Consider the following 27,428-nt stretch of genomic DNA (forward strand, 5'->3'; position numbering starts at 1 on the left):
TTTGAAGAACAAAACTCCCAATTCACTAAAACAACAAATACAAATAAAAAAAATGAAAAACTATTTTTAAAACGCTGAGTTCACTCGCGTTGTCGACTGCCCTCGTGTCGCTGCGACTGACGTAGAAAGAGCTTACTCGGGGCGGCGAGCACGTCGTCCCGCGCGTGTCCAAATGATAATTATGAAATAGTATTTTTCATACAGTCTTTATCTTTGCACCGACATTATATTTTAGGATATATTTTCTGTCTGTACATATGTAAACCTTTACCGATTAGCAATATTGATTTATAGTTCGATGCGTGTATGTTGGGAAATATTGAGATTTTTCTTTATTTAGGCGATAGTATTTCGATTGTGATTTCAATTCCGTAATCGTTAGAAGAAATAACTATTTTTATCAAATATTACAGTCATTATATTTTTTACTCTGAAACTTGTTTTAACTGTGCTGTTTCCATTTTTAACATGATCATGCTTTTTAATTATATTAACTATTTTAGTTCTGTACTTCCGCCTTGACATACGCAGTCAGGTTGCCATATACGACTACACAAACAGATTACAATAACTAGTAAATGTATCTACTTCGCTTCATACTTTTAATTTCGCTTCATTATCTAAAGACTGTCTATTCATAAGCTATTGAATTTATTATTAAGTCACAAATATTTTACCTGCTTTCTAATATTACTTAGTCAACTATTATACAACGAATATCTGAGAAATTTATCATTTAACTATATTTATATATTCTTGTTGTACCTTTGACCAAGACGAGGTATGTCGCTCAATTATATTCAGGATGGCGCTTTCTATTAAGTTTAATTTGCATCGGTAATACAACGTTTATTATGCCATAATATCCGTTTAGAATCTCACAAGGGCAATGACTTATTTATAAATTAGTAGAAATTAATTCTTTAGACACTTGTTATGTTAAAAATTAAGTGCAAAGCATTGGGGTCCTACGTCGCCAGGGCGACGCCGTCGAAATTGCGTGTATTTTCTGTGCCTTTTATATTTTGTGAGAATTGCAATCATTGGCGTGTATTTTGTTGTTGGTGCTCACTGTGGCGTCGATACTCCCAGTAAAATTCAATTTTATCGCTACCCTGTTAAATGGATATTAAATTTAATTTCTAGGTATTTTGTAGGATTCCCCAATTTTAAAACTACCTTGAGCAATGGGAACATACTATACTCATAGGTCATTTTAACATAAGTTATGCGTTTTGTATAGAATTATAATTACTGTACGATTAAACCCTATGGACACTTTAGAAGTGTGTGTAAATTTAATTAAGTTTCATTTAGCATTTTTTAATTATGTAAATATTTTTATTAGTTTTTAAACGATTTTAGCAAAGTACCACATTTTATCTAAGAAACTGCTAAAACTCTTTATTACGTAAACAATTTAGTTTCTAAAAGTGCCTATCAATTTTATTGTTTCATATGTATATGCCCTTCAGGTGCCTATATAAAAAAAATAGCAAAATTAAATTTTTATCAGAATATAGTCATTAACGAATGTATTGAGGTGGCCTGCTCGGAGGCGTTATGTCGTTGTTGATCCTGTTGCTGTAGTGTTACGTATGGCCTGTCTATGTCTACTACGAACTTATCATGTACCCATCATGTGTAATGTAAATTTAAAACACGCTTTGGCCATTCTATCGTGTCTATCGCTTGCGGCAAATAGCATTCTATATATTTAAACAAATATTTTGACATGATATTACTTTGATATTTTACCAATTACTAAATATGATCTAGAGATGTTTGTTTAGTATGATTAGTGTGCTAAGGACCAATACTATGCCGTTCAAGTTTGGTTAGATCATATTTCTGTATGCTATTTGACTGTGAACATCCTATGTAATTGTTAATCTTGTAATATACTAATAACATGTATATTGTTCAATTTATTGTTAGGGATCCTATAATGTGTCAATATAATGAATGTAACCAAAATGTTATACTGTATACAAACTATGAAAAAATAAAAATTGCTGTGGAATCAAATGTTTTATTCAGTATCCAATATTATAAGGTCCTATTGTTTAATATGTATTTGCCAAGGCAAAATTCCAACAGGACATAGGGACCAATAGTAATTTGACGATGCTCTTTGCCAGATACCTGTTTGAAACTCTTCTTCACAAACTGCTGTATTATCCAATACCTCTTCCTCGCATATTTCCATGCAGTCCGAGTCTGGATCCTGAGCTACTACTCTGCTAGTTTGACTTGATTGCAAGTCTTCAATGGTGTATACTTTAGTTGTATGTGCAGGACCAGACTCTGGTGTTGAGATTATTTTAGCTAAATTACAAATTTTATCAATATTTATTTTGGGAACACTTGGCTCCACCAAATCAAGTAGGGGTTTAATAAAGTATATCAGATATGGGTTGTATGCTGATATGATAGGTTGAATGAATTTTATATCCATCCATTCAGTGGGAACACCTTTGTGGAGGTCCAACAACAGGCCACTTTGTTTCTCATTCGGGAACCAATGTTTATATAAGAGTTTCAACTCTTTCCCCTTCTTATTTCTGGTGTGATCAGGATCAGATCTGAAAGTGGAAGAAGCTTTGTTTTAAATTGTAGACATGGAGTGACATCCCTCTTGTATACATCATGGAATTGCAACACTGTTTACATAAAACCATTAAAAAAACTATTTTGTTACAATAAAGACCCAACTTGTACGGGAAACCATGGAATACACCTAAACATGATATATTGATAATATTTCAAAATGAAATAATTTACTCACCCTTTTATTTTATGACTGAATAACACAGATTTTTTCAGTGCTTGTAATATTTCTGAAACCCACAGAGCAGCAAGCTTGCGTTTTTCACTGTCATTTTCTTCACTAGTAAATTTAATTAAATCTTGGACAAAGTCCATTAGCAAATCATTTGTTTGCAAGAATGTGAGCAATACTTCAAAACACTGAACATACTGAAAACTGAGCTTGCCTTTGATATAAAAATCAGTTTCACACAAATAATGTAACAGGTCTGAAGAAAGGAATAGTGAGTCCTCGCTAGTCAGAGCTTTGTTCACTAAAGCAGGTGTATTCTTAGATTTTAGCAGCCTCTTAGCATTGATATTTAGAGTGTTGACTAAAGACACAATAGACACAGTTTTGAGGTTGGAAAAGTCCATACTATTAGCAAATAAATCCCTTGCATCATTTATAATCGCTTCCCTCATATTGTTGTCAGTAATGTCGCTCACATTCTTTATTTTACAACTGGGGCTTGCACATATGCTCAATGTGGTACAGAAATTAATTAGAACTGATATTTTATTTTCATCTGTACTATTTATTTCCTTATGGCCAGATACAAAATCTTTTATAAATTCTCTATGCTTTGACCAATAATTATTGTTTAACCATTCCAGGCCTATTAATGATGCTTCTCTGAGTATCTCAATTGATGGTAGAACATTATTATGTGCAGTGTCATGTCTCAAATCTATGATCCAATCTGGAACATCAGAAACTCTGGCCGCCTGATGTAAACTTGTGCCTTTGGCTATTTCTGCATCAAGCATGTGATTCACAAACCGCATCATTGCAGTGGCATATGCCAAGCGAAGCAATTTTTCATCTCCTTGTGTAGAATCCTGAATGTGAACTTCCAGTAGACCAAGGGTAGACTCGATGCCAGCCGGGAGAGAGGGACATCTAGCTTTCCACACTAATAATATTTCAAGTGCTTCTTGTTTACTATTTAACGAGGGCGAAGAATAAATCTTCTCATACACCTCAAACCACTCTTTGCTATCAAACCAGGGTACTATTTGACAAGATTGACTCATTTTTAACCTTAGATTAAATGTAATTAAAAATGAGAGCGCCTGTATATTATGAGCAATCCACGTAGTGATTTAATTCTCTTTGAACAATCCAGCATTTTGAGCATAGATTTTGAGGTTATCTTCACCTGTCATGAATTTTTATGTCAAATGTGTCAAATATTTCTGGACGTACCCTACGTTCAGAAACCTTCGCGATAAACGTTTCAGAGCGTTCGAAAATATTTTTTTAACAATAACAACCCTGACCTGAGAAAAAAAAACACGCGAATTTCGTATGTTCTGTCCCTCACGGACGCAAATCTATAGGATTTATGCGCGGACAATCTTTTATGGGAGAACTGTTGCTAAAGTGTCCAGCTGGCAGCTGTAAATAATTGAATATACAAGCCCTGTCAGTGATTTATACTTTAAACCAAAGCCCATAGAAATCTCTTCATCTGTTTTTTTCATGATTTCCATTGAGATATATGCAAGGTAGGGCCTTACGGGCGATAAGGGGCTAGTACAACAGTGTCACGCACACGAATTCGTGCAGTCTAACGCCACAACGCGATTGGTTGATGAGTCAGCATCACGCGCGCGATTTGGCGCAACTCGCAACTAGTTGCGTTAACTTAGAGTGCACGATTGGGTCGAATTCGTGAGTGACACCGCTGAACTAGCACCATTCTTAGTGCCCGTAAGGCCCGTCAGATATATGTCAATGATTTCATGACATTTAATGAGCCTGGGCCCCTAATATGCTAATAACTATCCTTCTAGGAACGGGTCAAGGCACGTAGATGAAAAAACAAAAACTCAGTTCATAAGAATTATATTTTTTATTAAAAAATCGATTCCAAAGCAAATTCATGTTTCAATTCGCATGCAGTTAAAATGCAACATCCAATTTTATATGATATTAAGGCATGTGGCGCGCTCTCGAGCGTACTCGGCATCAAGTTTCATTTTCGGTATGGATATATCATTTACACGGATCGGTTACTACTATAGGACGATCAGCTTAGTTTTCAACTGTACAGCTTATAAATACCTACTTCAATTGGTACTTTTTCAATATCAAGCAAACAGTGAGTAATAAATTACACTTAGGCTACAATGTTGTTGGCACAACAATAACAAATTGATGTCTTACATTTTAAATGAATGTGGCGTTTTCACTGCTTGCGGAATTGTACAGTTCAGTTTAAATGCACATTTTTCTAAGTTTTCGGACACATAGACGACAATTAAATATCATTTGAAAACATTAAGCTCTTAAGGGAAATCAACAGACAAAACATGTAACAAAGTTCAATGAAATTAGTAGAAAACAACAAATTCAAAAAGAAATAATAATAAGCCGATTCGAGGAATTATCATCGAGATTATAGAAGGTATCGTGACACTACGACTAATATTGTTCTAATGGATTGCGAACGGTCGCGGGACCGGAACTAATGAAACGATACCGAACGATCGGGAGTGCTGCGGAACGGAACTAGGTCGTCTAACACGTAAACAAATATTACGAAATACTACGCTTTCCGATATAAAAGAGTAATCTTAGCACGTACCATAATAAATATCTATCAATATATACTCTCGATCAACAAATATAATTTAATATAGGTAATAATATAATACGAATTTTAACTCTAGTAACGTTATCACAATATGAGTCGCGACGACATTATGCCGTCTATTTAAAAAATTATGGTTCGTTCGTAACCCTCTCAGTATTTACAAACTTTACTCTCGATATTATATTGTACATTTCGTCTTTTTAAGGAAATCACGGCCGCCCCGGGCCGAATAAATATTAAAGTACAAAAGGGGCCCTCGACCCCGAGATCGCACGGGTCGCGTACACGTACGTACAGTGTACACGCACAGTCCGGCACGCTACTCTCACACACACGGGCACTAGCGAACTACAGTCCTGCGGGTCGGCGGCGCTCATAAGTCGACGGAGTCGAGGTCCTGCTTGGGTGCCCTCGGGCTGGGGGGTGTGCCGGGGGAGGCGGGGGAGGTGGCGAAGACCGCCGGGTCGGGCTCGGCGGGAGGCGTGCCGGGCCGCGCGCTGAACTTGCCGGGCAGCGCGGCCAGCGCGTGCAGCGCCGCGTCCGCGTGCGGGATGCGCCGCATGATCTTGCCTGACGTGATGAGGCGCCCGAAGCCCTCCTGCACAATATAACATGTCCGTATTAGTAAAGGATAAAAAATGTATTCCCTCCGGTCCTGATGGAGAGTTTTTATTGTATGTAATGTGCGTGAAGGTGGTGCTGATCTAGCAACTATCTCGTTGTCAGGCTGGCGTCGCTCTATTTTTCTTACTACACCTGGTCAAGCAGATCTTGTCAGTAGAAAAAGGCGGCAAATTTGAAAATGTAGGAACGAAGGGATATCGTCTCATAGAAAATTTGAATTTCGCGCCTTTTTCTACTGACAGGATTTGCTTGACCATCTATATTTGATATTTATCACAAGCACAACCTATTTACAGAAGTCAAATACAGAGTAATATTATACTCGACATGAAAACTATCGCTTTTGTCACGTCGAAGTGATCATCGGTATTATTTTTACAAGTGCATTTCACACGTAGCCAATCGCTACATATATTCGTAGCGGCCGATCGGAATTCTACCGATAGCTTGAAATTTTGTATATAAAGTAGTCGAAACGGTATTCTATACGGTGTACGGGTACTTCATGGAATAAATATTAGTTAAAATTCAAGTGTTGTTGATAAGTTTAGTGTAATATGTACCTGGTGCGCGAAGGCGTACCCGGAGCGCATGGAGCGGCGCACGCGGCGCGCGGAGGGCGTGCGCGGCGCGGGCGCCGCCTCGCGCCAGCGCTGCCGCGCGCGCAGCCGCTCCGCCAGCGTGGGCCGCGTCACCGACCACGCCAGCCGCCACGACACCACCGGCACCATCAGGATTATCATCTGCACGAACACACACACACACACACACACAAGGTAACATTCGTCTCGAGGGTCGCTGCCAAAATGACAATCGACATGCCAAAATGTATCCAAATGACGGATGCGACAAAAAATGACGCGCTCATTTCCATATTACGATTGACGTTTTCTACAAACGACAGTCACATGGCTTGTCCAGTCCAGGTGCTTTCGGTGTCGATACAACTCCATTTCTCACTCACTTGTACTGGGTATTTAAATCTTAGTACTCATTTTTCACCCCTTACATAATCGAAAAAAGCCGAGAAACTAGTCAAATTTATGTGCAAAACGAAACCTTGAGGAACGGAAATATAATGTGGGCATTCATGCCGTGATTCATATCTTATTGACTAATTTCATAAAAATGACTCCACAAGGAAAAAGATAATATTTCAATTTCTGCTAGTGATCCAAAAGACTCGAGCCTTTTAGCTCTTTTTTTAGGGCTCGCCTCATCTCTTGACGCCTAAAAGGCTAAAAGCCTATTTTACAAATTAAATAGAAATAGGCTTTTAGCCTTTTAGGCGTCAAGAGATCGCTAGAGTCTTTTGAATCACTATTTTCTGCACACTGTCCACCAATATACATATAACAGGACAGTTTTATATATAATGTGTATCTATGTATAGTTTCACAATGCTTACAGTGAGCACAGCCGTGAACCAGAAGGTGGCCTGCGTGAGCGCGACGGTGAGCGAGCCGACGTACGGCCCGCCGATGGCGTAGTTGTAGAAGTAGTCGAGCACGAAGTAGGACACCAGCGAGCCCCAGATCGTCACGTGGTTGCACACCGTCCAGTACGTCGTGTCCAGGGCGATCTAAATCACAACCAAATTATTAAAACAACAAAATAATCGTACACTAATCGACGTAGTTCCTAACAACTATTTTCATAAACTGTAGTGATAAACATAAGTCGATTCACAAGGAAGAAGAATAGTATTTTTTTTAGATCTCGGGTCTATAACATGGTCCACAGATTAAGCCCCATTTAGACGATTCAAAAACTTGCATGCAATATTCGATACATTGCTGACTACAAAGTACAATGTATTTAGTCGATCGAACAAATACTGCAATGTAACGAATATTGCATGCAAGTTCTTGAACCGTCTTAATGGGGCTTTATAGTCGCTTTCGTGAGATATGATGGCTAAGCGAACTTTTGACATTGAGTATTCGGAAGGCCTTTAGGAAACCACCGAAAGATTAAAAAAGTAAGTGGATTATTATTATTTTATTATTATTATTCAGAGCCCACTGTGTCCCACTGCTGGGAAAAGGCCTCCCCCCTCTTCTTCCAGTCGCCTCTGTTTAGTGCCATATCTGGCCAGCCTCTCAAGAAGGAGTCCAAGTTATCCCGCCATCGCCGGCCGACAAGGTTAGACTCGTGGGGCTCATATAAGTGGATTAATTTTATAATATGCTATCAGTAAACCTTCTTACCTGCGTCGTGTTGTCTATGATTAGTATCGTCGCCACGACGCTTCCCAACAGCATGTGGTCGGAGAGGATCTTGCCGTCGGGCGCCAGACCATCCTTATAAGTACCTGCGGAGGCAAACCACTATTCAAATATATTTAATTAAAAAAAAAAACATTCTAATCTGTGTCACAATACCACACGTGAGTATGAATATATGAGAGAAAGTGGTGATTCTACCTTGCTCTCCAATGTTTTAGCATAAACATAGTTGTTTGAAGTTATATAGCCTTTCTAGACTCGTACCATAAGGGATGAGAAACAGCACTAGCGAAGTGAAGCAACCGTGCAGCGTGGACTTGATGAACTCCGTCTTGTTGAACAGCTGGGAGGTGTGGCCGGGCACGTAGAGCTTGGGGAACTGCAGCGAGGTGGCGTCCGAGACGTCCTGCTCGAACACGCCCAGCGCCAGCACCGGCAGCGACGTGTAGAACAGGTTGTACACTGAGATGAACATCTCGTCGAAAACCGTCTGTAAATGAGTACTTCGGTTACTAACGTTGGGTTATTAAGGTGCTTAACCCTTTATACGACTCTTAGATATTATAATTCAAAAATGACCACTTCTTCCCCTTATAACATCATCTTAATTGTATTTTTTCTTATGCAGAATTTTTAGGACTTTATAGAGGTGATGAGGCTTTAATCGTGTATTTTTATATCTGGTTAACAAAGGGTTAATGTCACAAGTAGCCTGCGCAGTTTGCGGCCGGGCTCAATTTACACGCATTGGTTAGGGTGGTATTCCACCTATCCAATTTCTTTGTCCAATTTGTATTTGCGTCTCACATTTTGCTTACTGAGAGTGAGACGCAATGCACATTGGACCAAGAAATTGGACAACCTGGAATACCACCCGTACTCGCGTGTGTTTGTCCATCGTGCAAGTTACTTGCATGGGCTACATGCGCAGTAACACAGAGCGCAAGGGTTACTTGCGCAGAAGGCTCGCGCTAGCACCTGCTTTAGTCGTTGAACCATAGTTCTTTATACAGTTGTGTACACGATAACGGGTTTAGAGCTAAGCTAACTAACCTGCGCGCTGAACCCGCAGAAGAACGCGAACCAGAAGTGGCACACGGTGAAGGCGAAGTTCTTGTAGAAGAAGTAGCGCAGGAACTTGCACATGCGGTAGTAGGACCAGCGGCCGTGCACCAGCAGCAGCCGCTGCAGGAAGCGGAACTGCGCGATGGAGTAGTCGGCCGCCAGCACCGCCTGCATGCCCTCCTGTCCGGATATGCCCACGCCGATGTGGGCCGCTGAAACATTAAATCATTGTTAGGCCTTCAATTTAAGGCCGGGCCGTGCGCTGCATATACACGGTGGCCTAAAAATAACTGCATTCCTGTTGCCAGGGCGGTTTTGGGATTATACTGAGCAACTTTTACTATAGGACCAACCCCGAAATCGCGAAAAACCTTTAGTCGTCTTATATGCTCCACCTAGTAATTAAAGTGTAAATGGTAGAGGCACGCACCTTTGATCATGGAGACGTCGTTGGCGCCGTCGCCGATGGCGAGCGTGACGGCGCGGCGCGCCTTCTTGATCAGCTCGACCACCATGGCCTTCTGCAGCGGCGTCACGCGGCAGCAAATCACCGAGCGGCAGTGCAGCACCACCTCTAGAAACCTGCGCCACGTAAAACAATTTAATTTACAACACAAACTCTTCTTACTTAGTTAAAATGATTATTGCGCAGGCAGATGTGCGGGTAGTGCGCCATTCGTGAATCACTTGCTGTTCATCATATGCATGCGAATTGGGAACAGTCCGCGATCTTGTCGCAAATGATTCACAAATGGCGCGCTAGTTTCCTTTTCTAGTACTTGTAAGTCTTGTAACTTGTAAAACAAGCCGGAGTCCCTTTTTATTAATATTAATTAAGAGTCTTTCGTGTGTATTGCAAGTTACAATCATTTAAGAAATTGAACTCAGGACTGCACTGCAGCAGGCGAAAACAACTCGAACCGCGAACGCAGTTATACTATATACCTATAATACAGTCACCACACGGGATTGTTAAGCCATTTAGGGTTCTTGCTCTAGAAATTCTATAGCGTAAGTATTGAACAACCAATTTAGCTAGGACCCTAAATGGCGCAACAATCGCGGTGCGTGATGGTACATCACGAGTTGAAATTCGATTAACTTACTTCTCCTCGAGCTTGGGGTGTAGGCAGTGGACCAGCGAGTGTCCGTTGATGACGATGGCGAACCCGTTAGTGTCGTCGTTACCGTGCTCGTGCGAGTCCGCCGACGCCGGCCCGCCGCCCGCCGCGTACTCGTTGCTATAACGGCATACTTTACAACATTTTGCGTACGACACAGGGCAAGTAAAGGAACTAGAGTAACGACCACTGATATAAGTTACAACCTGTTACTTTTAGTTATAGGCTATATTGTTCTAGCGTTTCTTAATTTTTTGACAAACTGAATATTTAAGTATTTAAATATTAAGTCTCATTTTGGGTCGCTGAGCCAACGGAGTATTAAAATATTAAGTACTTAAGTATGGAATTCGATAGAATAGATGAATGGGATGTATTTGAGATAACTTTGTCTTTGAGATAATGTAGAAAACAATAATTAGAAAAGAACCATTAAAGAAAACGTCATAAAATGTCGATCTGAAGGGTTACAACGTGGTAACTTATAAAAGTGGTAATATTTTGTAAAAATTTAGAAGGGTCACTCGCTCTATGGAAGATTAGTTTTGTGGTCGATACCAAATACTCAGTGGACAAATAATCTTTAAGATAATCTCTCAGTTCTTCTTTATTCAATATACATGGAAGTATCTAGGTATAGGTATTAATATCTGGGTGACCGTGCTTTGCTCGGAAAACCTATAAAAACTCAAAAATGCGCGTTTTCCCAAAAATTCGAACTAGCTAGATCGATTTATCGCCCCCCGAAAACCCCCATATAGCAAATTTCATTGAAATATTTCGAGCCGTTTCCGAGATCCCCGAAATATATATATAAATAAACAAGAATTGCTCGTTTAAAGGTATTACATACATGTATAGATATTACTGACATTGTATACCTGTTCGAATCATGGTCCATATGAGTTCCTTCAAGTCTCTTTTGGATTATTATTTTTACAATCGAAATGTTACATTTCTGTGCTGAACTCCAAAAAAATGAACTGTCCTAGGGACCAACATTCAACGCGTGAGATATAATTCGCACAACTTGCGTGTCTTAACAAAATGTCTAATAAAATTACGGATCCAACTGTTTTGTTTAGGCAGTACGCTACGCAAAACTGAGATGACAGCTATATAGGGATGTATGATGTATTTTGACTAAATTTACTTAAAAATTTACACAATACTTAAAAAACTAGTCTAGCTAATAATGACAACAAATACTGCACCAATTTACTGAAGCGCCAATAGTAGCAACCATCAATATCACAGCGTAACGGTAAATAAAACTAAAATAACAAGCCAACGCACGAATACATGATACACAGTGCTACCACTGGACTTCGCGTGATGCTCGACTATGGTTCTAAAAACAGCGTGTTAAGGTTCAATATTAATTGTGTTACTACTATTCTTCTAAAGGTGTGTTTAGGTTAAATAGAAATACCGTACGGGTTAAAGAGAAAAAGAGCACTCTTACTGGGAGTATGGGGCAAATAGGACAGACTGGACCGTGTCTCCGCTTGACCAACGCTCTAACTCAAACGAAACGTTTTCTGCCACGGGGTTTGAAGCTGAAGCTCTAAGTACAAAGCAAATAAACATGTAATTCGTTTATTTTGGAGCGCTCATCCAGGCGTCAAGGTCTTACAGAAAGGTGCTGCGTGTCACATGGATGAAGAAGGTTTAGTAGGATAGTGCTGGAAAAATCATTAGTAATGTCAATTGAAAGCCCATCGCCTAATATTATCACTGTTTCATTTTCAAATCTAAAAATTATATACGTCACGGCATTAATTGTATTCCGGCTTTACTTTTTTTACAAAATAACACCTTGATTTCTTCGTTTAAGATAAGTAATATAATTGACAGGCATAAACAAAATACACAATACTGCCATAATATAAGTGATACGAAGCTTTAAATTGTAACAAATATACACCGTGTTTTTTTTTATTTCCGTTAATTTCAAGGGTGCATTCCTGAGCTTAAATCAAGTAACTTTCTCAAAGACACCGATGTTCTAATTAAGTCCATTTCGGAGATAATCCATAATTTATTTTTTTCCTATAAGGCCTCTACAAGCGTGTACACTTGCCTTAGGGCCGGCTTACATATTGATTAGTGTTTAGAATGAGTTCATACATTTGCTACTAAACTTAAGTACAATCTCGGTCGATTGATGTACGAAATGACATTGATATGTCACAGATTTCAATTGTTTGGTTGAGTTAAATGTAATGCCCGTGTTACAACAACGCTATATGCTACATTTAATTCCTTTTTAAACAAAAAAAAAAAACAAAAAAGAAAACAAAAAAAAAAATTTTTTTTTTAAATTAACTATGCCATTTAGTTCTTATAAACGTACTTAACTATACCCCGAAGTTAACGGAATTCAATAAAAACACGGTGTAAAAATAAATGTATAAATACAAGCAGGCCGTTCTTTATTTTCAAAGTAAAATATTTGAAGACGTTCCATGATCTTGTCCATATTTTTGTAACAGGTCTGAAACTAAAAACTTCCTGGATAAATAATTAATCATGTTAGACGTTCTTCAGTTCGGAACTTTATTAATTCTTGCTATATTACAGTAGAAGCCAAGGGAAAAATATTCTTCTGGTGACTATTTTGCAGAAGTTACTTTAGTTTTTACATATAATTTTAGCTAAACATAGACACACAAACGTGATTCAGATTATAGGGTATAATAAAGCGATGCAGTCAACTGATCTACAGAATGCATAGGTTATTCATATTAACTCACAATGATCACTAATACAACACCGATCGTGAATGGATTCGCAAAAACATTTCTAAGTTAAATAATCAATGTACATAATGGAATTTAGATATTTTAAACCATAAACCGTGCTAACATGATACATACTTGAATTACGACTATAAGAAAAGGTGATGGCGTCTTGTTTCATAAACAGTATAAACAGAAACACTTTTAAGAATACAATACATTACAGTTTAACAATAGGCTAGATTACGGAAGAAGTACATGGAATTATGACTTTATTTATTTTTGCGCTTACCGATTCATTTCTAAACTATCCAAAATTTTCAGTTGGTTGATTATAGTAGGTTTCGACGTCATAATTCATAGTTTGACTCGAAAGGACAAAGATGTAAAAGTGTTGCTTGTGGCGCAACATTTTAAAAATCTAAGTTGCTGGTAGCAAAAAAATGTGCCCTTCAGTTTGAGGCTCGAACCAGATGGCGCTGTAATGTGGTCATTGAATTGTCAAACGTCAACTTCTGACAACCAAAAAAACACATAATGTACGGAGGCGTACAGCGCCTGTCAAATTTGCATCACGATACCGTCTCAGACTTTACTCATCTTACAGAATTAATGAAACTTTGCCGGTAGGTATAGATATCAATGTAGGCACTGGGTTATTTAGTTTGCGAATCCATCCGGCGGTAGATGGGGAGGGTGAGGTGAGGTCGGGTCGGGGTGGCGGCATGGGTCGGTAGCGGTGATAAGGTGTAGCTCTTGTTCTCTCTACCTGTGCTCATGCATGTTATGTTCCCACCTAAATGTGACGACGGAGACGGCGGGCGCATTGAGCTTGACGCCGGCGGCGCGCCCGGGCGAGGCGCCGCCGCGGCCCGCCGCCGCCGCCGCCGCCGCCGCCGCCGGCCTCACTCCCGCCGCGCCGCCGTTCAGCGCGCCCGCCGCCGACCCGTCCGGCTCTCCGCCACTAGTGCCTGCCGACAAACGTAACTGTTAGCTTTCTTTCGTTTGTTTACCGTATCTTAGACCAAATTCACCAATCGAGTCAAGGTTTTCCCTATGTTCATACGCCTGCCTTGAATCGGAAGGTCAAACAGATAACATAATCTTAAGGTTTAAATCTACACACAAGCAAAACAGTGTTTAAATACGGCTGCGGTGGCCGATACGTCTCTGTGGTCTGAAAAAGCTCAAAAACTGACGAAATAACTACAACTTACGAAGAATACAGTACACTAAACTTCTTCCTATTAGGCCTTGGAGTCAGGTTGCCGGCGTCCATTGCGGTAGAGCTTCAGTCACGTTCTATAGAATTGCCGCGCTAGTCCATCCATCACAATGTTGACGTAGTTTAGGGTAGTAATCTATCTGTCCAATATATTGGTCCAATGTGTATTTGCGTCTCACATTTTGCTTAATGAGAGGGTGAGTCACAATGACATTAGACAAAGAAATTGGACAGGTGGAATACCAACCTTAGGTTTAAGAAATATATATCTCACCGGGCGCCAGGAAGGTGTTGACGACGCGGATGGAGTCGCGGCACTTGGCGAGCTGTCGCTCCACGTCGTCGTGCGCGACGCCGTCGATCACGAACACCTCCGCCATGTCGTCCGTCAGCAGCTGGCACGAGTATCCGATGTTTATTGCCGTCTCTGTTAATGACGAGTAAGATATACTCACCGGGCGGCAGGAAGGTGTTGACGACGCGGATGGAGTCGCGGCACTTGGCGAGCTGTCGCTCCACGTCGTCGTGCGCGACGCCGTCGATCACGAACACCTCCGCCATGTCGTCCGTCAGCAGCTGGCACGAGTATCCGATGTTTATTGCCGTCTCTGTTAATGATGAGTAAAATATACTCACCGGGCGCCAGGAAGGTGTTGACGACGCGGATGGAGTCGCGGCACTTGGCGAGCTGTCGCTCCACGTCGTCGTGCGCGACGCCGTCGATCACGAACACCTCCGCCATGTCGTCCGTCAGCAGCTGGCACGAGTATCCGATGTTTATTGCCGTCTCTGTTAATGATGAGTAAGATATACTCACCGGGCGGCAGGAAGGTGTTGACGACGCGGATGGAGTCGCGGCACTTGGCGAGCTGTCGCTCCACGTCGTCGTGCGCGACGCCGTCGATCACGAACACCTCCGCCATGTCGTCCGTCAGCAGCTGGCACGAGTATCCGATGTTTATCGCCGTCTCTATTGAAGACAAAATAATCTGTCGTTATTTAAAGCTTAGGCACATTGCACACTAGAGGATAAAAAACTAAAATAAACTTGAACAGGATGTGTTTCAGCGATTCGACAAGGAGCGATGTGTTGACTGCAAATTGTGAAATAAAACAATGTGTTGACTTTATTGATTAGGTATTCTTCGTACCTTGTTTGTCTCCAGTGAGCACCCATATTTTGATGCCCGCCATGCTAAGATTTGCTATCGTTTCAGGTACTCCGTCTTGTAATTTGTCTTCAATTGCTGTAACACCTGAGGACAACATGAAATATTAAAACATGAAATTCAGCAATTCAATAAGTGACTGTCGATAAATTACTTCCCAAGCTTGATTTGTAAACCTTCTCGTTGTCGTTTAGTTGTTGTTCTCGTCTAAACCATAGGCTCTTGACCGCACATACACTTGCACGAATGTTAAAGGTCCTTCGCCTGCGCAATTGTACAAGTATTGCAGAGGCCTGTCAACTCGGTCACGTACCCAGCAGTAGCAGGTCTGTCTCGATCTCCTCGTAGATGGCGTCGAGTTGCTCGTCCCGGTCGTGTAAAGCTAGCGCCGTCGTGTGGTGCCGTCGCTTCACTCCTAGTACAACTGTCACAGTCTGTCAACACGTACCCAACAGTAGCAGGTCGGTCTCAATCTCCTCGTAGATGGCGTCGAGTTGCTCGTCCCGGTCGTGTAAAGCTAGCGCCGCCGTGTGGTGCCGTCGCTTCCACTCCGCGAAGCCGCGCTCGTCTAGCGGCCGCCACGCTAACGCCAGCGTGCGTAGACCCTCGCCCGCGAATTTCTACAAGTGTTACAGGATGTGTTAATGCTTTTTCTTACTAAAAAATATTATTTAAATACAAATGTTGCATTAAACAAAATCATTGCGGCATTGTAAACGACAGTTGACCAACTGGTCCAACTGCATTGCGGTAGAAATCTTTTTACGATAAAAATATATTTCTGTTTTTAACAGTAATTATAGATAGCAGCACCTCAATTAACCTTTTCGACGCCGTGTCAAAAACAAAAGCTGTCACGCGGACGCCAAGTCACCGAAGTGTCAAAACTGAAATTGAACTTTATGCATATGCACGTAGGTCTATGTTGCTCTGTGGTCTGTGACCGATTAATCAGTCTTTGGCGTTGAACCTGCGGTGCGGATATATCTGTCATTAGCGTCCAAAAGGTTAAGTATATCGATCGAGTACTCGCTGTTTGTATTCATTTTCTTCTATTAACAATAACACAATGAATTTGATTTAACCCAAATTAAAATAGAAGTGGACTTACATTTAAATGCTCCTGCGTCCTCGACTTCACTCCGTCTTGGTTTCCTTTTAACCTTTCATATATTACGTTATCAGCACCTTTTGTATATAACCTAATTTCACCATCCTTCCTCAATATCACGGACATTCTTTTCCTAACATTATTAAAATCTAATATACACAACAATTCATACACCTGGAACAAAAAATATTGATTAGTTTTTAATCAAACTAGGACATTCAATTACGTTGAAGCTATGTAACTTAATTATACTAAATTACTGGTAGTTAGATATTTGAAACACCTTGACAATAATATTAAACTTTAAAATAGTCCTTGCCAGGCAATTTACAAATTGACAAATTAATTACATAAATGATCTATTATCCGTTTTCTTTGAATACATTTACCTGTACCTACAAACCGAAATTAATAATTATATAGTAATTATTTTCATAGAAAGTAATTCAATTTGTAATTAGAGTAACCTGTACCTAACTTAACTGGGCTAACCTTATGTTTAAGACTTTTTTTTAAATCATTGGGACCAAATGAACTCTCAGTCACACAACATTAATTCGATACAATGGTACTTATATAAAATAAAATGTAGTGCTCACCTCTGTCTTACCCATAACTTCTATAGTAATACTATTAGGCGCGCGTTCTCTGAACACGAAACCAAAATTCCTAGCGGCAGATACAAGCGCCGACTCGTCTGGTGATTGCGCCTGGAAACAAAGCGCTTCTTGAATATTTCATAATTTATACATACATAACAAAAATCAACCTTATTCAGGTATCAATATGGTTCATTATGGCTATTAACTTGTGCTAGTAATTAGTAAGTTTTGGTTGTCACCTAACGAAAAAATGTAAAAAATTTCAATAAATAATTTTATCTAATTTTTTGTCAAGAGGATAAGGAAGGGGAATCAGTACTCAATCAAACGAGATCGATAATGGGGCCGAAAATATGTCAACTGCTTGGCTTTTCTTCACACTTGAATGCATCTCATTGGCAGGTTCCTGGATATGATAAAAGATGAATAAGGTAATACAGCCCTAGAGTCCCGAGGACTTTAAAATGTATTGCGTCGAAAGAGTTAAAAAGTGAGGAGCCTTTTGGAAAGGTCACAAATATGTCCGCGATAAAAGTCCACAGCTGACCATATTTCATCCTCATTGATCGTTATAATTCAGGTATTAAGGAATTTTGGACCAAAAAATATGGCAAACTCATCCCCTAAGGGAATGCAATGGTTGTTGCTATTATGAAGTTTAGAAAGTACTGGAGACTGGAGCGCGGTGCTAATGCCAGTCACGGACAGAGGCTAGTACCTGATACTCGAGCCGGCCGTTCTTCTGGTCCGGCATGACGGCGTGGCACAGCGCGAGCAGCCGGAAGAAGTCGTGCACGTGCTGATCGCTGCGCTGCACGGCCAGCAGCAGCGACTCCTCGAAGACACGGGCAGGGCTAGTACCTGATACTCGAGCCGGCCGTTCTTCTGGTCCGGCATGACGGTGTGGCACAGCGCTAGCAGCCGGAAGAAGTCGTGCACGTGCTGGTCGCCGCGCTGCTCGGCCAGCAGCAGCGACTCGTCGAAGACACGGGCAGGACTAGTACCTGATACTCGAGCCGGCCGTTCTTCTGGTCCTGCATGACGGTGTGGCACAGCGCGAGCAGCCGGAAGAAGTCGTGCACGTGCTGGTCGCCGCGCTGCACGGCCAGCAGCAGCGACTCGTCGAAGACACGGGCTGGGCCAGTACCTGATACTCGAGCCGGCCGTTCTTCTGGTCCGGCATGACGGTGTGGCACAGCGCGAGCAGTCGGAAGAAGTCGTGCACGTGCTGGTCGCCGCGCTGCACGGCCAGCAGCAGCGACTCGTCGAAGAACTTGAAGTCCGCCTCGTACTCGGGGTTGAACGAGAAGTCCAGCGGCTGCGTGCTCTGTGGGATGTGATGTTCTTGCTAAGCTGATTATACAGGTGATTTATCTTTACTTGTCGAATTTATTGAAAGAATGTATAGCTGAAACGTTTCAGCAGAAATGTGTATACAAAAACAACAAGTAAAGGATGATCGACCGCTCATATTTTTCTTAGCTGAATCCGTAATGCGATCCAAAAAGGCAGGTGTGTCACGATCGTATCTTTTTAGGGTTCCGTACCCAAAGGGTAAAACGGGACCCTATTACTAAGACTCCGCTGTCCGTCCGTCCGTCCGTCCGTCTGTCTGTCACCAGGCTGTATCTCACGAACCGTGATAGCTAGACAGTTGAAATTTTCACAGATGATGTATTTCTGTTGCCGCTATAACAACAAATACTAAAACAGAATAAAATAAAGATTTAAGTGGGGCTCCCATACAACAAACGTGATTTTTGACCGAAGTTAAGCAACGTCGGGCGGGGTCAGTACTTGGATGGGTGACCGTTTTTTTTTGCCGTTTTTTTTGCATTATGGTACGGAACCCTTCGTGCGCGAGTCCGACTCGCACTTGCCCGGTTTTTTTTGTATGTATGAAGACTTCGAAAATATTTACATTATTAAATTAGAATTAATTTTGAGAAAATATAATAAGTAAATATAAATAACGAGAACCATGTAAACTGTGTTAGGCGAACTAAAGTACTCCTAAAACAGGATTAATAGATAAATACATCGTAACATATCCAACTATTTGCCAACCTCAGATACGATCGTTCGATAGATTTACGTCCCCGCCACCGATTTAATGCTATGCATGTGAATGCATTTACAATCAAACCATCGTTTAAAGTAATAAGGTTGAGCCATCGATCTCGGGGACGTTTAGAGCAAATTTGTTTACCCATTACCTCGGCGCCGCGGAGCGAGCGGCGTTGCAATAATCCCCAATATCAAAGTTCAGGCACGAGCGCCAGTTCAGCGACCCGGCGTAATGGGTGTGAAGCAGGCTTTACAACAGATCGCGCTAATCATCTAGTCCGCTCTGAATATAAGTACGATTCAACGCGCACTAGTAACATACATACATATAAGCAGTACCAACACCTGCGCGAACCAACTTCAGACGGGACTAGATGTTCGGCGCGATTTTATCAAACAAACACAGATTAAATTGTACATTAGAGAAGCTTTCTACAAGAACAACAAAATGCAAAGCGCATGCAACACAAACAAAAACGTTATTTACACATTCACCAACAGGTACAGTAAGCTGGGTTAAGTTTATTCAGTTTGTAGAAGATACTAGCCCTCAAATAGTTTGTTACGTGTTGTAAGGATTTTGTTGTGATTTTCAAACTTACTTAGATGATAACGAAGATGCATGTTATCGAAAGAGAAATTCAAGGAACACAAAGTAATAGACGTGTTAGCCTATAACCATTCCATTCCAGTAAAGAAATAAAAGAGCGTCGAACTACTTCGAGATGTGCTGTGGTTATAAGAACGAGGTTACGAATCCAACATCCAATAGGATCATTGCATCCATTAGGATTCTTGCTCAAATATCCAATACGATCCTTGCAATATTATTAATTTAGGATTTCTCTTGGGTATTTGAGCATGTATAATATGTATGTTTTTGTATGTCGTCACGTGTACCGAAATGTCAGAGTCAATTCTTTCGCTGATTCAATCTAAAATAAATTAAATCGAGAATACATTATCCGACGACATATCTAGCTTTTACGCGTGTCATTCGCTATGAATTTATTACCGGCATGCATGCAATCGTACAAGCTTTAATGATTAGGACGAGCATTCAAAGCAGGATCAATTGAGACTACACACGTGACTCTGAATATATTGCAATACTGCGGCTAACGAGATTCGACAGTTCCTTTCTTTGTATAATTATATTTCTTTTCTGATTCTGTGAGAAGCATCTCAATTCAAAATGGACCAAGAAAAACTAAAAATGTATTTGATTCACGACGTCAAACTCTACTATATATTTAAATATATTACTATATTGACGTCTGGTTTATTTGTATATATTTTTAATCCTTTGGCTGCCAAAGATGCCTACAGACGGTTACAATGCAATATAGAACTTCATGCATTTTAATAAGGTTTACGATGGCGCATTATATATAATAAGCGTGGCGTACAAGGTGCCGTATTGTGTAAACTCCATTAGATCTCAAGTAAAACAAAGATTGAATCTGTCGAGTCTCTTTAGACGCAGAGTGTGAGATGTTTGTGTAGGTATACTCGTATGTGTGGTGTACTGTATGGTGTGTGTGCGCGTACATGCGGATGGGCTTGGGCTTGGGCGTCCGTGGGGCGGCGCGCGCCGGGCGTGCTGCGGCCCTGCTCGTGCTCCTGCTCCAGCAGCCGCGCGCGCGACGCCGAGCCCGGCCCCGGCCGCGACCCGCCGCGCTGCCCAACATCTCACTATTTATGCCACCCTGGTACTTGTACAATATCCTACCTACTTATAATATGGTGCCCTAAATATTCCTGGAACACGCTTTCTAGTACAGCTTGCATATTTTTCATAATATACGTTATATTTAGGATGAAGAATTTACACACATTACTAGATTTGCATCGAACACATTTAATTTTATCGCCTCGACTTAGGTATTGATACATATCTGTATTTAAATTATGTTTGTGGCACGACCATTTATGCCATCCCATCTATTATGCAGTATTCTATGCTCTGAGTGCCTGCCGCTTGGCTTATCCTAAGTAGTACGCATCTTTTCAATAAAAATGGATGTCATGATCTCAGCCAGTAAAAAGCGCGAGGCATCGATGTGGAAAGAAAATAATGTCGCGGGAGAGCAAAAATTTGGCGCTTAAAAATATAGTAATAAAATATCCTCAGGAACCTGTATAGGCGGTTTTACAGCCTTAAATAACTTATAATAATTGCAAATAAAGCTACTAAACCAAACTGCATTGTGTGTACATGCAATAGGTGTGAGAAATTGTGACCGGTGGGTGGCAAACGGTAGTGTAAACAACATTATGTGATGTTACGCATCCGAGGATGCGAGTATCAATAAACACAAATTATACAATACCTGTGCAATAAACATGCACAAACTGGTAAACAAAACAAAAGTAAACTCAACATTAAAGGTTACGGTTCAGACGATACACCCCAAAGCTAGACGGGGACAAAACATATCAATTCACAATCTTCACTCGAAAAATTCAAACTTTATGAAACCAACTCCATGCAAAACAAAATTATGATCGCTAGGTGCGCTGTGCAGTTGCAGCGCAGTCAATATATGAATGCCTACATGCTCGTGATGTCTAGAATGATCTATGTGCTTGACTACAGTCTTATTGAGAGAAAAAAAAAATGTTTACAATCCTTATAATGAAAAATGCAAAACTTTCAAAACGCAGTCGTAAATACATATAATTATAAACTTTGTAAGTTACATGACTAAAAAAATATAGCTACATTCCATCGTTAAACTTATGTAAAACGTCACTGTAGGCTACTTGTTTCGGGTACGATGAAAGTTCATATTCAGGTAGAACTATCGCATGACGCAAACCGCGTTAAGGCGGGTTTTACGCTACCTGATTAAAGGCTCCTATTAAAACGTGACTGTAGGTAACAAACTGGAGAAATATTCGTAGGCATAATTTCGTCGTCTGAACTAGATATCGCTGCATATCGTCGGACATTTAGCGGTAACTAGGTTGCCAACCATTTGACAATCCAGTCATCACTAAACTAAAATCATCCTACGGCGTTACCTAATGCAGCTGTCAAAGTCACGCCTACGATGATGCTCCCCTTTGTGTGTCTTGTCACAGGTAGTATAAGGTAAATTCGTATACAGATTTACGAGTGCGTTTTCAAGTAGTGCGTTCTTCGCTAGGATAACATAGTAAGAGAGTAGTATAGTGATGTAAATACCTCGTTGAGCTCGATGGCCTCGCCCGTGTGCTCGTCTACCACGTCGCCGTAGCACACGCCCGCGATCGAGCACTTGTTGAACGTCATTATGTTCTGCGTCAACGTGCCCGTTTTGTCCGAGAATATGTATTGGATTTGACCTAAAATAAAATATGTAGTTTGCAATCTTCGTGGTTGCTTTTTCAAAGTAACGTTAGGTCCTCTTCTTTTTAACCTTTTGAACGCCAAACGGCGCATCCATTTGCCATGCCACTGACACCGCGGGGGTAAAATTAAGTTTTGTGAATGCCAACCTAAAAGTGGGGTGTTTTTCAGTAGATTTTCATCAAAAAACGATCGACGTCAAATGCCGTCTTTGGCGTCGTTGTCACGATTTTGCGTTGAAGTCAATCGCCGTCTTTGGCGTTCAAAAGGTTAACTAAGCAAAGCAATCTCGTTGTACGTCGTACGCAATGAACCGCAAATATTTCCAATAGCGACGATTAAAAGGGTTCCTGCGACCCATATTGCTGACGTGATGTGAGCATACAACCGCCTGAACCATTCGACCTCCAAAGACATCAAATGACGGGCGCGGCTACAGGCCAATATCGACCTTCATGCATTGTAGGGTGATTCACTTTTGTATGGAGAAAAAAAAGTTGTAATATTTTTTCTGACTTTGCTCACCAATGGAGTCTCCCTACACTAAAAACTATCTATTTCAATTTTCGAAAGAATCGAATAACGTTTAGAGGTTGCACAAGTTGAAAAGGTAGAGTAAGAACCCCATACATTGCATGAAAATGAACTATGTTCTAAAATGACAAAATATAATGAACTGATACTAAAATCGAATGAGAAAACTGAATTTTGCGTCTAAAACACGATAAAAGCACTTTTCCTTTGGAAACAGGTGGAAAAACTGAAAAATCTTAATTAGAACATTTATCGAGTAACCAAAATCCAAGTTTACTACTAATTTTAAAATTTATTTATATGTAGAAGGTTCAGTATCACACTACTCTCCGCTTGGATGGTATCCGCTTAAACCATTTTCTACCCTCCGATGTAGAGTCATTGGTTATTTGAAAAATCTTTGTTGATGTTGTGCAACCTCTAAAGGTTGACCGATTTTAATTTTTTTTAACGTATAATATTATTTTATCAGTTAGAACAAGAATTCGAGCAAAGTCAGATGAAAATCGAAAATTCGGAAAAATGAAACACCCTAATGCATTGCGACAAAATTCACGATGACGCGCCGCAAACGATGTGTTAAACCGTTGAACCGTGAGTTACAAGTTTACAACCGCTGCTTTACCTTTGCTAGTGCGTATGAGCCCATGTATGACAGAGCCTTTTTCTCAATTTTCTCCTTCAAGACGCATTATTAGCTCGGTCACCTTCAAATCTCAAGTTCAAATTAATAAAGAGTAACTTACCGAGCTCCTCGTTGAGCGTGGTCGTCCGCGCCTTGGCGGCCGTCCCGGTCTTATCGTAGTACATCTTCTCGTCCCAGTTGATGAGGAAACTCTGCGCAAATCTTATTACCTGCAACGGGATAGTCGTACTTGTTAATATATTCATAATCTTAGAGTAGTGTCTTACGGTTACTGTTAATTTCATACAGACAAAATGTATGTTTGAAAAGCATAAAAGGTTTTTCACTTATACCCACTTTTAATACCTACTCATTGTTTTAACAGTAAGCTAAACCTCGCAGATAATAGTGTTAATTAACCCATATCAAGGCAGAGGCAATTTAGTGAATATTCAATAAGCATGTGACATGTGTCTGTCGTGATTGATGTCAGCCCTGATAGTTACGGGTTAAAGTTAAATAAAAATAATGATAAATAAAAGGCGGTAATTTTGGACACGGCGCGTATAGTGCGTCGATTCCTCACTCTGCGGCCCTGACCAACGGCAGCTTGGGCCCTGCCCCGCTGCCGGCGGCACCCTAGGTTAGGTTTTTTATAATGTGTTTATATGTTTTTTTTTTGTTTTTATGCGCTTTTTTATTTTACTTTTATATTCATGTTATACACAACCTAACTTAAGAAGAAAAATAAATAAATGAGAATAAAATTGTACTTACTTCGACGGAAACGTATAGCGATATAGGCACAACAGTGTTCATCACGATGGCGTAAGAGAAGAAGACGAGGAACGCGATGACGACGGTGCCCGACACAGGCTCCACGGGCACCAGCGAGTCCCAAGGCAGATACGTTTGGAAATGGCGCCCCACCAGCCACTCCCACACGCCGCACGCCACCGTGCAGAACACGCACATTGACAGCAGGAAGAACACTATCTGCAATAACAAACGTTCATTCATTCACTCGTTCACGGTATGTTTGGAAGTGCCGCCCCACCAGTCACTCCCACACGTCGCACGCCACCGTGCAGTGTTCTGCACGGTGGCATATATGCTCTGCATCATCTGCATGTCTGCATGGACATAATTTCATTCATTCAGTCGGTCTTCCATCAACATCTGCGACTGCTCCCACGACAGGTAGGTTGAAATGTATATGGTTGGCATTCATCCAATTACCACTAAGTATATACATATAGATGTATAATAAATTTATTATTCAGAGCCCATTGTGTCCCACTGCTGGGCAAAGGCTCCCCCTCTTTTTCTAAGGTAAATATATTTCAATAAATCATCTATAAATACGTTTAAATATTTACAGTACATATGGTCCTATTTTCCCGCACTAGTGCGTAAAATAGCACATTTCGTGCGTATGTCAAAAGTTTAAAGGGCCATATGTACTGTATAACGTTGTACGATACACGTGCGAATAGATAATTCGCAACTCGTGTCGATTTCATTCTCTCCCTTCGGTCGTGTTTTAATTTATCGCCACTCGTTTCGAATTTCCTCTTTTCCGCACTTGTATCGTAAATAACTATTACAATGAATGCTGTACAAAGAATACTAGCTTATTCATATGTTATGAGGAAATAAATATATTTATTATTCCGATACATTAAATGATTTTGGACCTTGACACACTAGCGTCTCCCACATATTAATTATTTATATTTTGTGGGACAAAACCGCTGCCTCGCCGCAGGTTGGCAAGGACCGTATGCCAAGGCTTTAATGATATGTAGGAAGTTGCGTCTTTCTTACACTCAACAAGTAGGGAACCGGTGTAATCGAGTTAATCGCTTCATTCCGTCTATTTGTTAATAGAAAGGTAACGTGGCAGGCCATCAATCGCGTTCGATTCCCATTTAGCCGAGCACCGAGCACCAGACACCGCGACGTGTTTGTTTACATTCGCCGTTATTTCTATTGCGGACTAACTACAGGCGAGAAAACGCCTGAGATAAACCAGTATAAATGTAAGTATGGTTGCGAAATCCTTTATGGGTAATAGGGTAATCTTAAGTGATTTGATCGCTTTGGTTAGGTTTATTAATTAAGAATCAAAGGACTAGTTGCAATAACGTGATCAAACAATAGTCTTTATTTTTAAACTATGCAGTACTGCCCATAGGAAATAGTATGGAACTGTGTGGCGTAGCGTAGTGATATGATAATTGATACGTTAGGGTGGGGTGAGCAAAGTTTATTTTAACAATTTTTTTTAGATTACAATAACATAACGTAGAAACGATGGATATGGCCGTAGCTCGCGCTTAGTTTGTCTTGAGTAGGAAAGCGGTGGGAATAAGGAGCAGTTTAATCCCTACTTAAACGTAAAGATTACCGTCCGTATAATATGTGAAGATGACGCAAGGCCTAAAATAACTTAATCAATACATTGACTCGCTACGTTGACTGTGATTTGAAATAAAGATTTCACTTTTATGTTTGCCAAGTTAATTATCCTTATTACGGATGTGAATAATGTTTCTCCTTGAGCTTGCCAATTACGGCCTTATTTGTTAGTTGTATTCTGGATCTACAATTAGATGTCAATTTGTTTAGATACTTAGGGGCTATTCATAAATTACGTCATTTCAAATTAGGGGGGGGCGGGTCTGGACATCGGATGACGGTAGCATGAAGTAGGAGGAAAAGGGGTCATTTGAAGCATGATTTTTGGATGATTATAAGGGGGGGGAGGGGGGGTCAAAAATCGATGACGTAATTTATGGACAGCCCCTTAACTGTAAAAAAATTGAACAAATAATTTATAAACACGGAAATGTTGTGGAATTTAATTTGAGGTAAGTGTAATAGCACTGGAAACATAATATTATTTTCCTTTATGTTCTAGTTTATATGTTGGAATTACCAATAAAAATCGATTTTTAAACATTTTTTTCCCATTTTACCATGTGTTAGAGGCGGCCAACGTCAAAAATAAGAGACCCGTGTTATATTTAGTTTGCCATGTACGCAGAGTATACTGCCATGCTTAATGAAAAATTGCTACTAGAAGTAGAATATGTGTGCGTCAACCCAGCCATGCTTAGAATATCCGGCACGGCACCGGCGCAGAGTGCGCAAACACGACATTATATCACGCAAGGGCTATTTTTTACTCGGATATTGCACCATATCACAATATTTGAGCGGGCATTCGCCCTATAATTGTTTAGTATGGTTTTATCACTTTTAACAGTTCCTAGAATAGAACCTATCGAACTATCGGCCACAAGCACAACTAGTGTAGGGTAGGTTCATTTTATTATTCAGCATGTGTGACAGACACTGTTGCCATGAGCTATCGTACATTTTTGATAAAATGTATATAGTAAACTTAACCTGACATGCATAGGCACTTATCTCATAACAATTTTATGGGCATCAGCCATTTCGTATGATGGACTATAGGTATTGAATAATTGTATACCGAGGATCATCTAGTTATTTTCGTTCGACCTTTTTGCCTCATTTCGTCCCTTATTTCCATGTCCTCGTC

At 40.6% G+C, this 27,428-nt stretch overlaps 2 protein-coding genes across 2 annotated transcripts in view; both read right to left on the reverse strand.

The window, feature by feature from the left end:
• Window positions 1–2,012: 2,012 nt before the first annotated feature.
• LOC134798816 (uncharacterized) lies at window positions 2,013–3,902 on the reverse strand. Its single transcript, XM_063771202.1, has 2 exons — window positions 2,789–3,902; window positions 2,013–2,585 (listed from the first exon to the last, which is right to left on the reverse strand). The coding sequence occupies exons 1-2, from the start codon at window positions 3,844–3,846 to the stop codon at window positions 2,060–2,062; spliced, it is 1,584 nt and encodes a 527-aa protein (XP_063627272.1). The 5' UTR covers window positions 3,847–3,902; the 3' UTR covers window positions 2,013–2,059.
• A 750-nt stretch (window positions 3,903–4,652) lies between these two features.
• LOC134799015 (probable phospholipid-transporting ATPase IM) overlaps window positions 4,653–27,428 on the reverse strand; it is a 56,698-nt gene continuing 33,922 nt past the window's right edge. Inside the window, exons 7-26 of the mRNA XM_063771438.1 lie at window positions 24,635–24,853; window positions 23,979–24,087; window positions 22,555–22,694; window positions 20,916–21,044; window positions 18,445–18,624; window positions 17,295–17,405; window positions 16,696–16,869; window positions 16,033–16,204; window positions 15,567–15,671; window positions 15,200–15,385; window positions 14,871–15,140; window positions 13,960–14,161; window positions 10,435–10,569; window positions 9,759–9,910; window positions 9,317–9,540; window positions 8,528–8,753; window positions 8,246–8,349; window positions 7,444–7,617; window positions 6,599–6,778; window positions 4,653–6,009 (exon numbers count right to left, since the gene is read on the reverse strand). Coding sequence (XP_063627508.1) covers window positions 5,785–6,009; window positions 6,599–6,778; window positions 7,444–7,617; window positions 8,246–8,349; window positions 8,528–8,753; window positions 9,317–9,540; window positions 9,759–9,910; window positions 10,435–10,569; window positions 13,960–14,161; window positions 14,871–15,140; window positions 15,200–15,385; window positions 15,567–15,671; window positions 16,033–16,204; window positions 16,696–16,869; window positions 17,295–17,405; window positions 18,445–18,624; window positions 20,916–21,044; window positions 22,555–22,694; window positions 23,979–24,087; window positions 24,635–24,853 — 3,417 coding nt within the window. The 3' untranslated portion in view covers window positions 4,653–5,784. The remainder of the gene's footprint in view (window positions 6,010–6,598; window positions 6,779–7,443; window positions 7,618–8,245; window positions 8,350–8,527; window positions 8,754–9,316; window positions 9,541–9,758; window positions 9,911–10,434; window positions 10,570–13,959; window positions 14,162–14,870; window positions 15,141–15,199; window positions 15,386–15,566; window positions 15,672–16,032; window positions 16,205–16,695; window positions 16,870–17,294; window positions 17,406–18,444; window positions 18,625–20,915; window positions 21,045–22,554; window positions 22,695–23,978; window positions 24,088–24,634; window positions 24,854–27,428) is intronic.

This window comes from Cydia splendana, chromosome 17 (genome assembly GCF_910591565.1).
Source record: "Cydia splendana chromosome 17, ilCydSple1.2, whole genome shotgun sequence".
In the NCBI taxonomy this organism is placed as follows: Eukaryota; Metazoa; Arthropoda; class Insecta; order Lepidoptera; family Tortricidae; genus Cydia; species Cydia splendana.